The sequence below is a fragment of the Pholcus phalangioides genome, unplaced genomic scaffold (genome assembly GCF_987345545.1).
Source record: "Pholcus phalangioides strain wild (caught in Gottingen) unplaced genomic scaffold, Ppha-v1.0 ptg000028l_1, whole genome shotgun sequence".
NCBI lineage: Eukaryota > Metazoa > Arthropoda > Arachnida > Araneae > Pholcidae > Pholcus > Pholcus phalangioides.
This window is the reverse complement of record NW_028301618.1, coordinates 2,735,748-2,753,685: the sequence shown is the minus strand read 5'-3', so window position 1 is coordinate 2,753,685 and position 17,938 is coordinate 2,735,748. Positions and strand designations below refer to the sequence as shown.

Below are 17,938 nucleotides of genomic sequence, written 5' to 3'. Positions count from 1 at the left end.
TGGTGAATTTTTCCCAAAAGTAAAGATTTCTTACATTTTTAGAGAATTTTTCAGGAGACACTGCAGCTATGCAATCTGATGCATGGCGTGGCCAGATTGGTTTGATTCATCAATGTCCTGCGCCCCAAATATTTTTGGGTTTTTTTTCATTGCGACAAAGGGTATTAATTAAAACCTTAAATAAGGCTTTCGGGTAACTTGGACATTCATTTCTGAACACCATGGGGGGAAGGAAGAGATAGCTCTCACAAAGGTAGGGAGTAGTATAAAATGTTTGTCACATGACGGCAGGCTTCACTGGCAAAGGAGACGTGTCATGCAAGGAAAACTGGAGATTTTTAGAAGAATGTGTGTATATAGTCACCATATGACTATTAATTTCAAATATTTGTCACGTTCCTTTCTCCCCCCCCCCCCCCATTTCTTTTGTGGAATTCATTTCGATTCACAGAGTAGCAAGCGTTTTATTTCCTGCCTTTGGCAAATTTCTTGATTTTAATAACAATTGACAATCCCTCCCTCCCATATTTTTCTCGAAGAAATATAGTCAGCCTAGGAATGAAAGGATCAAGAGATTTTCTTAGGGCGGTATCCACAGACATGGTGTAAATTATAGTCACAATTTTTTGATAAGAGATCGACACGGATTGGTTAAGTTCAGGTTTTTAACCAATCTATGTTTATCTCTTATCCAAAAATTGTGACTACAGTTTAAACCATGTCTGTGAATACAGCCTTTAGGGGATCTTTCGTAAAGCACAATTTGAGAAATTAAGCTTTTTTCCACAGAAAAGTGGAAGATTTTAAATAACGCTAAAAAAAAAAAATCAGAAGCATTAGCACCTATGCCAGGGATATTTCCATAGTATAAATTTACTATAGAGGAAGCCTATCGGAGATCCCAGTTTCTTTATATGGGTGGGAGAATCTCTTGCTCTGAGATATAAGCGTTTTGAATTACATGCATGTTCACAGAACAAATTATGCTCATACATTGAAGTTCCACCATATACAGAAAATGTGCAGTAATTGAAGATAGACTGAAATGGAAACATCCAGTAATTCAATTCACAGATAATCGTCTCCGAGACGTATGACCAGATCAAGATCGGGTGTTCAAATACTATTTTCGCTATACATCACAGAAGTTGTGATGCTAATGCGGCGCATTGACACAGCAAAACCCCTTTTTATAATAAAAGTATCCCTTTCAAAACCCTGATTAATGGTATTTTTGAGAGAAACTGTCGCGCGCGCGCTCTCTCTCTCTCTCTCCTGTTCATACCAAGTACGAAAGTCTGGATAACCCATGTGGAAATGAAGTTAGAAAAGAAAATCCACACCCCTGTGGGTAATCAAACCATCAACCTCACGCTGTCCGAGCAACCTCTACCATTAAGAAACAGAGGACAGATATTAAGAGCCATCAGCTGATTTATAAGGCTGTTCATACACATTCTCGTTCAGCATTCATACGTATGCTTTAAGAGAATATCTGTTCTCTGTAGCTTATAATGGTACAGCACTCGGCTAGACAGCGTGAGGTTGGTAGTTCAATTCCCCCACACAGGAATATGAATTGTGCCAGTGAATAAGAAGTTTTACTGTAATAAACCATAAATATCAATATATGGAACTGCACGTATACAAAAGTTCACATTCACTTTTATTTTTAATTACACGCTCGGTTCAGATTCCTCGCTTCTCATGCATAGTCGTTACATAAAACAAATCATTCATTATAAAAAAAAATGTTTTTAAAAAAGACGCACTTGAGCATACGAATACAAAAAAAGGTTAACAATCGATACATATAACTTCACGCCGCAAATGATCATACAGTTCACAAGTTAAACACTTAGGAGCATGTGCATGTATGTACTTCACCCACCGTAACACGAATGTGGACAACTGAAGACTTCTGTCACGTTATACATCAAGAAATAAAAATCCTTCCCAGTCATGAAACGAGATATGACTATTTTTTTAAATAAAAATGACAGATTTAATAAATTCGAATCAGCAATGATAAAAAATAAAAATCGTATGAAAAGAAACAATATCATGGCATGAGTATAAAAATATGTTTTAACCCTCTGCCCCCCCCCAAAAAAAAACTACTTCCGAACTTTTCATTTCTACACAACAGATGATTTTCTTTTATCCAGTTTCTTTCACGAAGTCTGACTGAGGCTGTCGGGAGTTGGCAGTCGAATGCATAGAATATATAATATATATTTACAAAAAAGAAAAATGACTAAAAATTTCAACAGATGCTAAACGTTTCATTTTGATTCGAGATTCAATGGCTGAATCTTCGCAACTTCGAAGAATATCCTGCAAAGAGACAAAAAAAAGTTTTCATGAAAGGAATTACTTTCAACCGATTTAAATTATACAGTTAAAGGCTCAACCACATTTAGCGAGTTTACTAGCCAGTCTACTCCCTGTAACTAAAGTCACAACATGTCCTTGGTTGGAATCTATGTTTGATTCATTTCTGCTTGGAACTCTAGCATCAATAAGGTGCCCAATTTGTTTGTGTATTTAATGTTTAGCAGTTGTTTATAATCATGGGACTATGAATCAGTATGGCCCAATTTCAACTGGCAAGAGTACAAGTCAACTGAGTAGTTTGGCTGATGCGACGCTCCTCCTATGAAAGTTCCTTGCCAACTGCTGTCCGATACTCACGGGGAAGAGCCGCTAAAGGTCATCCTCGATCTCAAGACCTGCCAATCCCGACCCCATTTAGATGATTCCATTGATTTGTAAAATTGGATATAGCTTCTCCATCAGCACCATAGGCCAGGGCTGGACAAATCGAAAAAAAAATCTAGGGGTAAAAACAATATTTTAGGCGCCAAATGAAAAAAAAATTAACTGAAGAAAAAGGCAAAAATAATGCTACTTTTTCAGTGCAGAATAACCATCTTTCATGTTGGCAGATATGCGGCCATAAATTCCAAACATTTTGTGTTGCTCTCAGTCGGCAATTTAATAACTACATGAAGAAAATTTTAGGCGCCAATACCAATTTTTTAGTTGACCTGGCGCCTGGGATTTCTCTTGCCCTGCCCTAGGCTGGCCTTTGATCCCCATGCATGACTCTGCCGATCGTCAATCCTTTGTGCAGAACTGCTCCCGTGTTCATCTGGATACCACTTCTACTTGACTGTGCCACATCGTCTTAAGATTAGTCTTCCACCAAGACAGTGGTTCTGGTAGACTTTACTGACTGATAAGTATATTTTGAAATTCCCAGCTGTTCATGGGAAAGATTTCCTTCGACTAATATGTTTAAGGAGAGGTTTAATTTGTATTTAATGCTTTAATGAATACTGTGACTCAAAATTGTTTTTGTGTTCATTGGCAGTCAATGGCATACATTGCAGTGTAATTCCTTGATGTTCCAAAAAAACCCCTCTAAATTTTGAGTGGAAGCTGGAAGAAATCAAACAGTTTTCCCCATCAAAAACATAAGAAATCACATTTTGGCTAACAAAAGCGGTTCCGGAATGAATAATCTTTGTTACAACTACTCTCAACGGTCCGCAGTTGTAAAAAGGCTGTAGAATACTGGAGAAGTGAGCAAAAACACTTTTCTGTGTGTCAATTTGAAGACCTTTCATGAACTGAGAGCCAACACACTTTTAAATGTTAAAAAAAGCAAGACGAAAATTCACGAGTTTTGTAACACGAGTGAACACTTACTTATGCAAGTACTTGGTTCTAACTGTGAGAAGATTCTTATTTATGACGGATATGTTCCTATTCAATCGTTTGACCAGATCTGTGAGCTCGTCTGCTTTATACCCAGTGTAATACTCGAGTGCTGGCGTCTAAATTACGAGAGAAAACATTGTCACAAATAGAAATAATGACGAAAGTGCATAAACTAGTATCAAAGCAGATTACAACAATTTTATTTACCCATTCACCAGTGAACTTCATCTTGATAGCCAGGTGATATGCTGCAGCAGCAATCTTTGAATCAGGAACATCTATAAGCTCGTAGTCCATGAGAGACGTCTCGAGTATATACCGGGCTAGCGTCAAAGTTTCCATAGAAGCTCTTGTGCACTATTAAGTGATAAAATATATATATATATATATATTCAAACACACATAGAAACTAATCAAGCAGCATTTAATTAACCTTGACTTTTTGGTTTTTACAATGGAACGAAACAGATACGCTAGCCTAAACAAATAGGAATGAATAAAATGAAACACGCAAACGTTTAAAAAAGCCCATAAAGCTCTGTATATAAGCAGAGGGGGAAAAAATTCCAAAATACAAACTTGTGACAGTTTCTACAAGGGGGGGGGGAAACCTGAAATAGACACTACCCCATTATGTCTTTAGGCGAATCTAGAGGTAGAACCCATTTTCCTCTATCAGATTTGAAAGCTAATTATAATTACATTAGCTGCCACCAACTAAGGGATTCCTTGACTTTCATGACGTTTTTTGACTTATCAGTGATGGTAGATACCCTATTATATATGACAATATTTTAAAAAACAAAGTAGGGATCCCCACCCAGGAAAAACACGAGGCCATCAATTATCACCTGGAAATACTTTTGCCGTTACTACACTCAAATCAGAATTGTGCCAAAAAATGGGACAGACAGATTTAACAGGACCTGGTTATCCGATCAAATGATCTCCTCTAGCAGATTTCACTGTCAAGAGGCCAAACCGAAGGTGGCAGCATGGCAAACCACACCTTTTCCTTGCCAAAACTAAACATTTCTTCATGGTATAGTGCTATGGCGAGAATTTACTTAATGCATGCAACATCATTTCATTGGGGGGGGGGGGGGGGGGGAATGCAGGCAAAAGCTATTCTCATGGGTGAATTGGTCAAGAATTCAAAAAGTAGGGCATTTTTTTCCATCCCAAATGAGCCAAAATCTGGGAGTTGTGAGACAGTAGAAATGTGGGAGACTTAGCAGCTATGCAATTAGACATATTTCACCAAGGCAGTTTCATATGTGAGTACCCATTCATATCCAGAAGCAGAAATAATTTTTGAAATTACGAATACTCTTCATCACCATGAATGGTATAAACTCATCGTACATAAACAAATGCAATAAAAAACCTCTTGACAGACACCCCCCCCCCCAGATACAGGCAGGCCCCCCCTCTTTTCACGGCCAAATAATAATTTCCCCAAGTTTTTAAAAGTATGCTTTTTAAACCCCTAATTAACTGTCACCTTCCCCTCTTTTACAGACAAGTTTTTTGGTTCCACTCAGCATTATCTGGAAATATAATTTTGAAGTGTAATTTTACTCATCTTCAAAATTTGGAGTGAAATCCAATTTCGATGCGTGATTCACGAATCTAGAAGCGCCTTGGCAAATACTGGTTTCACCACTGTCCGCAAAAGATGCTTATTCTTGTGTCATTGACACAGACACCAAAAATAAAGACCCTTTCCCCCCACATTGGACAAAATATCCCTCTTTTTACACCTTGAAATTTTGGAGAGGAGTGAAATTACCTCCAAAGCAGTATGTTTTGCATTATTCTACTTTGTTCTTTACTGAGCTCTCGGCTGACTGCAAATGTTGTGCTGTAAAAATCCCCATAAGTATTTTCCACAATTGTCTGGAAAGTATTCCAGATTGCTCTGTAGTAGCACCACTTGGCGTTGTAGATTTCAGCATATTCTGCTTTAGGATTGATGGATATTAAAAATGTTGACAACAGAGAAACAGTGCAAATGGATAAATATGTCAAAATTTTTGTTTTGCAGTTAAAAAAAGGGTAAAATGACAGTACATCCCGGGGCTTGACAAATCCCTGGTTGCCATTGTGACTGAAAAAAATTGGCAAATGCAGCCTAAAATTTTATATGTGATGACTAAATTGGGGTCTGAGGGCAACGCAAAAATTTCATAATTTACATAGTGTTTAAGCTGGATAGAAAAATCCCTTTCGCAAAAAAGTGAAAATGGGGGAAAAGCTTTAGCAAAATGCTACAGTGCTATAATGTAATGATTGATGGTTGGATGTCTACTCGTCTCGTACCTCCTGTATTCTTTTTTGCGAAAGTGGCTACTACTTCTTTTGCATTCTATGATTTTCTTTCGCATTTTGCGAAAAATGCGACCGCAGCTTAAACCCTGTTACATAGGTATTACCTGCATGGGAAAAGATCACCAGGTCACAGAAAACAAATTATTTTGGTCATTTTTCTCAGGGTAAACAAATATGTTTACGTATATAGTATATACTAATGAATAAGTAATTTTTTGTATGAGGCCCCATTCAGCTCGGAGCATCGCCCAGCCTAAATACAGGCTCATAATTAGACATTTAATACATATGCTTGGCTCCTAAGAAATGCAGCTGACACCTAATTCCCCCTCCCCCCAATTTGTCTAGCCCTGGTATATCCTATGTTAAAACTTCATAGAAACACCACAAATCAAATAGTTAAGGAAGTGTGACTCCCGCAAACTTACTCTGGCATACCGACGCAGGAACCGATAGGAGATAGGAATTCCCAATTTAAAATCCATGGTCTTTAGTATTTTCATCTCCATCTGAATCAACTCCGAACGTGCGTAACTGTCATCACAAATGTACAAGAAGTCATCTACCAAGGGCGGCATTCTCTCCTGGAAAACAAATACAAACAAAAAATGATAATTGGGAAGATTTCTTGGTCAATATTTGAAAATTTTAGAGAAGGGGGAGAAGAGCCCATTTTCCAAGCCAAAATGAAATTACGAGTCCCTTATTTACAGCATACTGAACACTGAAATAAGTTTAAGACATACATGTCTGACCTGCGGTAAGCATAATATTGAAGCTGTATGGATAATAATATTTTCGCTCATTGAGACGTCACTGATCTTTATAAATTTTTTATTAGTCTCAATAATTTCCCGTGAACAGGATGATACTACCTCGGATTACTGAAAACTGATTATCCAAAAAAAAAAGAACTTTGGGGTAAGAGGGGGAACTCCCTATATATATATCTATTTTACGGTATACCGGATATAGCGCTCAAACAAATTAACTTTGTACTGACTGTCATACAGGTCATACTCACATCATATTTGCACGCTAATAATACTGCTGTGGCACCAACTAGCTGAAGATTGGCTTTAGAAATGACATTTTTCATCAGATAAAAATCTACCAATTTAACTGCGAGGTACAGTGTCTCGTGATTCAATTCGAAACTCTCTTGAACCTCAACCATCCAATCCACCAGCACGGCACGCATCCCTCTGTTGACCTCCTTTTGCCTGTACATGTATTTTTCTAAAACAAATTCACTCTGTGAAATAAACGAGAGAGAAAAGTTATAATATATTCAAATTAAATTTAGAAAACTTCACAAAATAATTGCACCATATTCACAATCAGTGAGCAGATCTGAACATACTAACAATAATTTTAGATTCATTTGAGAGAAAAAAATTTAATAATCAAACCTAGAAGTGTGCCGTCCTGATGAACTGAAATTGTTTCTACATCAACGTGCAAGAGAATGGCATTGAAGAAACGTTGGGTTTAGCTATTAGGTCATTCTAGCTATGTTTTTATGAACAGGTGCAAACATATGAGCCAGTCTCCCACTGGATTCCATAAGCAAGGTTGCAGCCAAATTGGCAGTATTTTCTGTCACCAAAAGTTTACCTTGGCACTTAGGTTCTTTCAAAACTTCTTAGAGGCCATTCAAGTATTACATCAGCAAGATATTTAGCCATTTTTGACCCCCCTTCCAAAATTTCATCAGCAGCTTAGAATATTTCATATCTTCAAAAAAGGGTGGTTTGCTGACGTAAGCAACCTTCAAACTCCCCCTTCCCATCAAAAGTCAGCAAATCCGAAACCTCCCTTTGATGCTGACGTAATACTCGAATGAGCTTATTGCCAACCAGAATGTTTTACGGACATGCTATACTTATCTTAACAGTGTTTTATTTTTCTTTGTCGTCAGCATCTTAATTAGCTCGTGTTACCACGCTTCCTTGGCTCGTTAATTTTTTTTATGGATGAATATTCTAAATTTGATTAAAAAACATTTCAGTAAAAAAAAAAAAAAAACTGAAAGAGTCGTCAAGGGGCTAAAACTATCGAAGTTTTAGCCTTTTGGTGACCCACATCGGAAATCATCAATTCGGCAGCAACTTTGCTTATGGAATAAGTTCAGGGCCGTCATTTCAACTTTTTCCAGGGGAGGGGGGGGGGGGGGCAAAGCACATGTACTCAATGTATGCATATATATATATTTATATATACCATTTTTAGTGTATTTTCAAAAGCCAGGGGGAGGGAGCAATGGCCCCCCCTAAATGACGGGCCTGAATAAGTTCCCATTTTTTACGGATAAGCAACTTTCCCCCGTGCAACAAAGGCACAGTTGAATTTTCTCTTTCCTAAATATATCTTTGCATCAGCCAGCTGTTAAAAACCTACGTATGGATAGCGGAGAGTGACATCATCAACGAACAACTTATTCGGTGGTAAATTGTCCATGGAAATAAACCAGAGCTTTACTATGGAAAAAAGTCAACATGAACACACCACGCCCCAAAGCAGAATGTTTAGCACTGTTCTGCGACGAGCCCTCGGCTGACTGGAAATGTTCTGCAGTAAAAATCCCCATACATGTAATAGTGTTTTTTGCACTTTTTCTTAAAATTTTTCCGAATTATTCTGCAGTAGAGTAATTGTTAGAATGTCTGCAGTGTAATTGTTAGAATGTGCAGAATTGCAGATTTTGGCACATTCTGCTTTGGGGACACCACGCAATGGCAACATTGACCATTGTTCAAATTATAGAACTCACTATTGCAGCTGTTTAAAATAATATAGTAGCAACAACATATGCTGGTTTCTAAATTGTAGGTCCCGGTCTAATTAGCCCTCGTGTGCAGAAAATGACCGTGGTGCGACAAAAATGATCAAATGATATATGCTGGTTTCAGCAAGAACTGATTTGCAAGAATGTATAACGGAAGCTATATGCAATGTTTATTTAGTAAAAAAAGCACCCAGATTTTACAAAAATGTAACATAGGCAATTTTAAAAACATTAATGCAACTGAATATCATAATTTTCAGATCGAATGAGGGAAAGACATAATAAGTACTCACTTCTTTGGACTTGTAATACTCGAAAACATAAGGAACATAACGTGATTCACAAAATGTGTCTTTCAAATTTGCTTTGTCGAAATCTTCGACGTCCGATGGGACAGGCTTGAGAGTAATCAAATATTTTTTGGGAAGTTCAATCACACTACAGTCCCCTGAAATGGATCTGAAAGAATTCAAACTCATCAATTCTGCAACTGCATGACCTTCATTGAACAAACATTCATTCAACCCAAACATTGAACAATACTATACCGATGAGTATGGCACAGATTTCTGTCCTTGCATATTTTTTTAATATTTCACTATTTTTTACGTGCTAGAGCATATTTTCAAAATTGTAAGCCATACTTCATGATTTTCAATAAAAGTAAAATTTTTTCTCGCTATTCCAATTCTGCTTCAGACTGGTTTTTTCAGTTCCAATTAAATTGTACAGGGCTATTGGCGAAAATTCTGCCTCATCCCTACTACTTTACAGCATACCATAACTCCGGTCACATATCACTATATGGCGATTTCCAACCAGTGGAGTTGGGAAATGAAGGCTCCATTTATCTGTGTTTGCTCCAGGTTTGGTAGGTTAAGAACTTATTTATAATGTTCTTGATCCAGATTCGAACCTGTTGAGTTTTTTTCCGTTCTTGCCTCTGATGAGAGCTTTTTTTCCTTCTTCCCTACACAAACACACACACACATTATTCGCAAAAAGCCTTCAAAACATACCCTTTACCAACCCAGGCATTTAGGGCAAGGAATTTTATGCATTAAAAATTAAACGTCGTTGCTGATTGGTAAAAAATCCTGAAATTAACATTTTTCAACCAATCACCAACACTGAATTTTTAGAACATAAAAGTACTAGTCTTTCAGCAACACTGGCGTGTGACTAATAAATAGATTAATCATCTGAATCGGTGTCTGTAACCCATGGGGAAAATTGGTCCACGAGGGAATTTTTGTAACGTTTGTGGGAAATTAAGAGTTTTATCCTATAAAAAGTTTTTTTTTTTTTTTTTTAATTCTGTTGAATGCTCTTCTAAAGCTAAATACTCAGCAAGATATTTTTACCTGTAGATGGCAGCACATTAATACTGAATTTATAGGAAAATTAAAAACTCAAAAAGGAAATATTAGCTCGATGAGGCAAGCTTCACTGCATCTGACCAAGTTCAAGCAGATCCAGATAGAAACCACAGGGTCTTGATATTTTCAAATTCTACGGAAGTTACCCTTATAGTAACTGTAAATAATTTTATTTAATTATGACGACTCCCACGCCCTACTTTACACTCATGATAGGCTTCAGGCATCATTTGAAAGGACAATAGCAAATGACATGAATCATTTGCTATTGTCCCTTCAAAACATTGAAGATGATTGGCAACACTAGTACAAAAAACTAGGAGCCAACCAAAAAAAAATTGCCACCAGGCCTGAAACAGGACATACAGACTTGACAGGATATCTGGTTAAAACTGATACAAGTAATCCCTCCGATTTCAGATGCTGGAAGACTGAATTGATGGTGGGTGTTTGGTGAATTTTGTCTGCCCCCCCCCCCCGCTAAATGAAAATTTTATTTGACGCAATGGTGACAATTTACATTATACAGTTGAATCCCATTTTACCAAATACTGTTATAGCGAAAATCTTGTTTTAACGAACACTTTTTAATAAGTAATTATTTTATGAGTGCCTACCATATTAAACATAGGTTTGGTAGCCTACAAGACCACCGTATTCTTTGAAAAAATTAAGAAATTGGAGAGAATATCGTTGATTGAAAATTGAAATTTCTATTTAATCGTTGAAAAGTGTTTATTTGCCACTCATGATACCATGACATGCCCCAGATTGGCCAACCCTGCACTATACCCTAACACAATAGGTGCACAACTTTTGGCTTGCTGAAGGCTTTCATCTGGCCCACGAAAGTTGTTGGGGTAAAAAAGATATGTTATCGAGAAAAAACTGTCAAAATCAAGTTGCCAATTATAACCAGGAAAATTTCAAAGGGAATTAAAGTTGCCAACTATCACTAAAATTACTGAAAAATTGGCAATGGCTGTAAATAGAGGGCTACTGCAAGTCAATCGATTACAATCAAATTCGCAAAAAAAAAAAAAAAATTGACATTGACAATGTGAAATAAATATACTATAAATATAATTATGATTAGTCATAATTATCCTATAATTTACAACCACAATGTTTAATATCTGTAAAAAAATAAAAATTCAAGTGAGATTAGTTGAAAATCGGGACATCTTACAGAAAAATCACAACATTCAAAAATATGGGATTGTCCCAGGTCAGATGGTCACCCTAAATATTCCAGTTTCTGGCCCGAGAGCGGCAGAAATACCACACATCTAGCCCAAGGACGGAAAAAGATAATGTTCCCCCATGCCCTAATACATCTACATTTCATACAAGCAGAAACTCGTTACACATTTTAAAGCAACGCTCATCTCTGACACACGAAGAAATATAATTTTTTAAAAAGATTCGGATCATACTTGTCCAGAGCTGAGGTGTAAAGCGTGGACTCTGCATCACATTCAGCATGTAAAGTGGTGTCTGAGAGGACAGGAACATAGATATTTTCTTCTGTCTCTATGATCGTAGAGTTCGTGTCTGCTTTCACCGCCTTCGTTTCCTTCTTGGCTCTCACAATCTGAGGCTTGATCGAACACTTGTTATTTCCGGCATTTGTGATATCACAGAAGACCAGACGCTTCTTGTTTTCGATATCTGGCGAATTTTCTGCCGATCTCTTCACACAGTCTCTACCGATTTCTTTAATGGAAACTCCTTTGATAGGAACTTCCTTCTGCAAGAAATTGACAGAGCACAGTTAAACAGAGGTCACAAATTTGAATATTCGGAAGCATAAATACTTTAAAAAAAACATCCATGAAAATTAGTGAGGATAGTAAACATAATAACAGTTTACAGAACAAAAGAAAGCGAAAACCAATTGACATCAACTTAATTGTAACAGGTGCTTAACTTTCTGAAGACCTTGTTGTAGGTCACCCAAAATGACTTATTAACCTATCGTGGATCACTTAGGCAATTCTGAAACGGCTTGTAGGCCAAGCTCCAGATAGCTGAGCCAAACCAGCGGTGCGAATTCACCAAGACAAGGAAGGTGCAAAAAGTGATCGGCAAGACAAAATGTGCCAAGTGGATGGTTGTGATGGAAAAGTACCATCCTATATATACAGTTGAATCCTGTTTTAACATGAATACCGTTATAACAAAAATCTCGTTTTAACGAACTTTTTCAATCCCTTCTATGCCCCCCCCCCTCCTTGCCTTGGATAATCGAGGTTATACTGTGTTTGAATTTATAACTGCAAAAGCAATACATAGAAAAATAGTTCATATACAGCTAGTTTTTTTCTTCCTTATGAAAAGAAAAATTAACATGAATGTTTGTCAGACTTACTTCAGAGAATAGAGGCTTCTGATTCATTAGCATCTGGTTACAGATGTTTTCCGAGTCCATGATGATTTTGGGATCAGTCTCAATCAAAAAACACGAGAATTATGAGGTCGCGCAAATCCTGTGAATAGAAAACATTATTAGTACAAAATATATTCGAGCATATCTTGACTGCGACACAAAACTAAGGGATAGGTTAAAAAACCTGAAATTCAAGTTTTATCAATGCCCACCTAAACGGTGCGAAAATCCCAATCTTAGACATCAAAACTTAAGGAATTCTCTTCCGCACGAGGCTCTGCCTCAGACTCTAATTCAATTGTGAAACAAAAAACTTTAGGCAAAATACTGAAAACATACATGGGCTTGACAAATCTGGAAATATTCAAGTGCAAAATATTCTCCCCACAAAATAAATCTGAAATAACACATTCTTTGACTTCTGCGAGAGACTGCAATCCCTTTCTCTGCTAGCGAACATAATTTCAGAAAATTTTGAGGTCCTGAGACTACTACTACTACACAGTGCATGCAACTCGTACACATTACTCAGCAGAATTTCCGATAAATCTGCACATCCCGGAATGTGTGTTCTGGGTGTATATGTGGCCCTAATGTATTTATGTTGTTGAGTTGCGCTTGTTTCGTGTTCCTGCTGCCATCAGTATTCTATTTCCTGAAGCAAAGATGGAAATGCTGTTTTGTCAGTATCATGTTGCAGGTCTGCCTGCTCGCACTCCTGCCTCGAAACTGGAAGAACCACAGAAAACCAACTGTCGCCGGCCACCATTATGACATCAGTGGGGTTCGAACCTGGGTCCTCAGAACGAGAGTCCGGCAAGAAATCTGTCCTGAGACAATTCAGTTATCAAACATAAAATTTTTTTATTGGCGATGCTAAGGTGAACTGTTCTACATTTTAACCAAATATTAAACACCAATCTCAATTTTTTAAATCACCATGGCCACCAAAGCAGAATATGCCGAAATGTACGACGTACGTCGCAGAACAACCCGGAAGAATTTAAAAAAAAGTGTAGAAAAACGCTATTATGTATATTCGAATTTTTACAGCAGAACATTTCCAGTCAGCTGAGGGCTCGTTGCAGAACATCGCAAAACATTCTGCTTTTGGGACCATGGCGACCTAGATGCCCCCCCCCCCCCAAAGGGTTTGGCTGACAGGGCTGCAGCTCTGAGGCCTGGGACAAATATAATAATTTTTTGTTTTTTCATGCTACTACTAAACCACACATGCACCTCGCCCATATTCCTCTGCAGAACTTCTAACGAATTGGTACATGTTGGAATGCACGTGTGTATGTTGTGAACCTGACGTGAAGTTTCGTTTGAGCAATGCTTGTTGTGTGTAGTGCTGCCACCAACTTTTCTCACTATTGACCGAAATGTAACGATTGAATAATCTCTCTGCGGCGAGACTTTAACGGGAAAATCGGCTTACATTCGCATCTTCATGTTTGGAACCACAAGAAACCAACTTCAGCCGACCACCACTGTGGTGATGGTGGGGTTCAAACATGGATCCTCACGATGAGAGTCCTTTACTATGATCACCACAGCAGCTGTTTTTCCATGCTATAAATTCACTAGAGGAAGGCCCGCGAAAAGTCAATCTTGGGGGGCCCCTGCCACAAGAAGTGGAAGGTGGTCACGGCGACCTGGGAATTTGTGAAGCTCCTGAACACAGACACACAAAAAAAGAAATCTGAAGATCCCGTAATTGAACCAGGGTCATATTAAGGGAGAGCAACTCGGAGACAGGTGTATTGACATATATACTGTGCTATCCCAGGGTTAGTTTGAGGAATTAATGGCCCTGAAAATTAAACTAGAATGAGAAAAGTGTACGCTAAAACTGTAAATCCACTTTCGAGCCAGCCCCTTCCCCCCCCCCCCCGATACTGCCGCCAGGATTTTTCACAGGCCCACCCGTTAAAAAAAGAAACAGTATTTCATCCACCCCCCCCCCCTAAAACTTGGGGGCCCTACGAAAACTTGCCCCCAAACATAGTTCAATTACCAACCAACCCAGGACTCTTCCTCCCAACGGCTCAAAAAGAGAAATACACAATAAATCCACATTAACACAATTTTAGACACACAAAGACATTTTGAGGACACTCTTAGACACAAACTTGAAACGATAATTGGATAATTAAAGATTAATCCAGGGCTGTTGGCGGGTAATTATATTATGAAAATTTAAAATAAGCGCTCCGTTGAAACTCACGCCAAGGCGGTTAAATAAATATATGGTGGTTGAAAACATATTTTACTCACGGATTAATAAATGGTGGTCGACTCAAGCTCGCTCAAATCATCAATTATAAAATAGGTTCAATAAATAATCAATAATTGGCATTAATTCAAACGAAATAATCGAGAGCTTGCCACGATTAAATCATGGATTAACGAACTCGACCCTCAACGGCGAGGAAGAATGCACGAGCTAAAGCGAGATAACGGGTTTGCCACAACAACAACTAGAAACGAAGAAGAAAAGCTCCCGCGCTTTTCCGAAATCTCGCCAAAAGCGTCGCCAAAGTATCCGCTGAACGGATGTGTAATTAACAGCTTTGAGAGTAATTAAGATTATTAATCCGTAATTATTAGCATTTTTTTTATATCTAAAGTACTTTGAGTTTAGTTATAGTATAATTTGTATCATTAAAAAAAAAATAATCACTACTTCGTGTGATTGGAGTATCAGCGATTTATCGCCAAAAAAAACTTTTACCGCCGGAATCTTTTCTTTCTTTTTTTCTCGTCACTTCGGCGGGATTTTTCCAGTACTGATAAATTATTGTGTTTATACTCTGTAATATAATATATATATATATTTATTTATTTAAATAATTTAATAAACTCATAAATTTCAAGTTTTCAAAAAAAATTAAGTTTACTTTATGCGTTTCTTTTAATTTCTTTTCAGTGTATATTTTTCAACAACTAAATTTACTTTTTCCCTGTACAGAGCGTGCAGGCGACGACCTATCGTCCAATCATACGAAGCGTTTTTCTTACCTCTGGAAATCAGTACCGATAGTAAAACTGTTTTGATTGGTTCAAAATATCACCGCTCCGTTGTAAAATATGGATCCCGGGACAGCCTATGAATTATCGAAAGCCTGACCTCTGTGAGCAAATCCGCTTGAAAGGTTAATGCAGCATGACCAACACCTTCTAATGCAGAGCCTTCTGCTTTAGAAGGTGCTGGCACGACTCTCTCTATGCCCCCCTGAGATTTTTGGGGGTCCCTCATGGGCGGAGATACGGAGGGCGTGGGGGGACGTGGGGTCGACTGATCTAATGCATATATATGAGCTGACATCATCATCATCGTGCACCCCCCCCCAGCAATAATGACCTTGCCCCCCCCCCCCAGACTTCCAAGTCAATCTCCGCCTATGGGGTCCCTGATGGTTAGCCATTTCACTAGCCTCCCTTTAAGTGAAAAAATAAGAAAGTTATGAAAATCGTCCGGGGGTGAGGGGGGGGGGGTGGGATGGAGCCCACTGTTAGCCCCATCATTGTGGGGGGGGGGTCTACATGGCCCCCACAAGGGAGGGGGGCTGGCAATGCTCCAGCCCTGGGGCCCGGGACGATTTTCATTATTTTTTATTTTTTTCACGCTGTAAATACATCATAAGAGGGCCCGTGAAAGTCTGGTCCGGTGGCCCGCAAAAGATCCCAGCCTAGGGCCCTACTCCAGGATGTGGGGGCCATGGGGGGTCATGACCTCTCCACCGGACAAACGAGGCACGTATCCAAGGCATATGGCCGTCTTAAGAGCATGCATCACGGGTCCCTAGGCCAAGTGATTTTTCTGAGGTCCCTACCTGCCAAATTCTAAAAAAAAATCACTTTGCCGCGCACACCAACTACGGGGATTTTCAACCAGAGGAGTTGGGTCGGAAATGAAGGTTCTACCCATCGGTGGTCGCCGCAGGCTCAGTAGGTAAAGAACTTGTTTCTAACGTTCTATGCCCGATTCGAACCCATTTGATGGTAACATTAATAGTGGAAGAAGAGCATCTTACCACGGTGCTTTCAAAAAATTCAACTACTTCTCACTTTTAAGAGGGCCCCCCCGGGGGCATCCACTCGCAAAAGACCCGAAAATTTTCAGGCCCCCCCCCCCAAAATTGGCTGACCTTTGAATTTTAGTTGCAGCCTACGGTGCTCTCTTCTCCCATGGTCCGCACAATAGTGGGGTTGACAAGGAACTAGTTGATATCCCTCCAAAAGGGTGCAGCTGACAGTGCTCCAGCCCTGGGACCCGAGACAAGTACCATAATTTTTTGTGTTTTCGTGCTATAGATTCACTGTAGAAGTACCCGAGGAAAGTCTTTTTTGGGGGAGGCTCACCAAAGATGTCAGCCTAAGGCTCTGTTCATAGGGAGCGAACTACGCGTCCACAGAAGGTGCCAACTGATTTTTTTAGGGCGCTGACTGAAGGGGAGGGGCAATTTTTTTATCGCCAAAGTATTATTCGCTAACACTTGAAAATTGTTCAGAACCGGCCCTGGCTCTGCTCCAGTAGGCCTATATGGGTTTCCAACTTCGAGGCACAAATGCGGGCCGATCTCGCTGTTAAAAAGTCTGGACACAAAGAGCAATAGGCCTACACAACGACACTATTATTAAATCATCACACTTCAGTCATAGTTGGAAAATCTGATGGCAGATGGCAGCACTACACATAGCCGCTGTGGTGGTCGAGTGGTCATAGTGACGGACTCGCATCGCGAGGACCCGGGTTCGAGCCCCACCGTCACCACAGTGGTGGTCGGCTGAAGTTGGTTTTCTGTGGTTCCCAACTTCAAGGCGCAAATGCGAGCCGATCTCGCCGTTAAAAAATCTCGCCACAGAGAGCAAGTCCTACAAACAGTACAAATATTCAGTCACTACACATCACTCACTTCACTCCTGAGATATAGATGGCAGCACTGAAAAATCATACACAACACTAGATACGCACTCAGACTATTAGGTACACAGTCACAAACACTTCCGGCACGACTCACTAGGTAGTAAATTGCCTATGGTGATAGACCTGAGTTGTGCTCGGTTTGAAAAAAAAAAAACCACTGCACATAACAAGCATTACACAGAAACAAACTTCACGTCAGGTTCAGAACACGTACACGCACATTCCAACGTGTACCAGTTCATTAGAAGTTCTGCAGAGAGGAATGTGGACGAGACGCATGCGTGGTTTAGTAGTATATGAGAGCCATGCCGACAGGAACAATTCTAATTTTTTCTCCGACTTGAAAACCCTAAAAAATTGGCTATAATTCACCATTGAAAGAGCCTGTAAAA

At 39.1% G+C, this 17,938-nt stretch overlaps 1 protein-coding gene across 1 annotated transcript; it reads right to left on the bottom strand.

Moving 5' to 3' along the window:
- Positions 1–1,643: 1,643 nt before the first annotated feature.
- CycB3 (cyclin B3) lies at positions 1,644–15,069 on the bottom strand. Its single transcript, XM_089252191.1, has 9 exons — positions 14,894–15,069; positions 12,596–12,713; positions 11,661–11,974; positions 9,139–9,304; positions 7,082–7,312; positions 6,486–6,641; positions 3,934–4,083; positions 3,715–3,842; positions 1,644–2,337 (listed from the first exon to the last, which is right to left on the bottom strand). Exons 2-9 carry the CDS (start codon positions 12,653–12,655, stop codon positions 2,286–2,288), a joined length of 1,257 nt encoding a protein of 418 aa, XP_089108317.1. The 5' UTR covers positions 12,656–12,713; positions 14,894–15,069; the 3' UTR covers positions 1,644–2,285.
- Between the last annotated feature and the right edge of the window lie 2,869 nt (positions 15,070–17,938).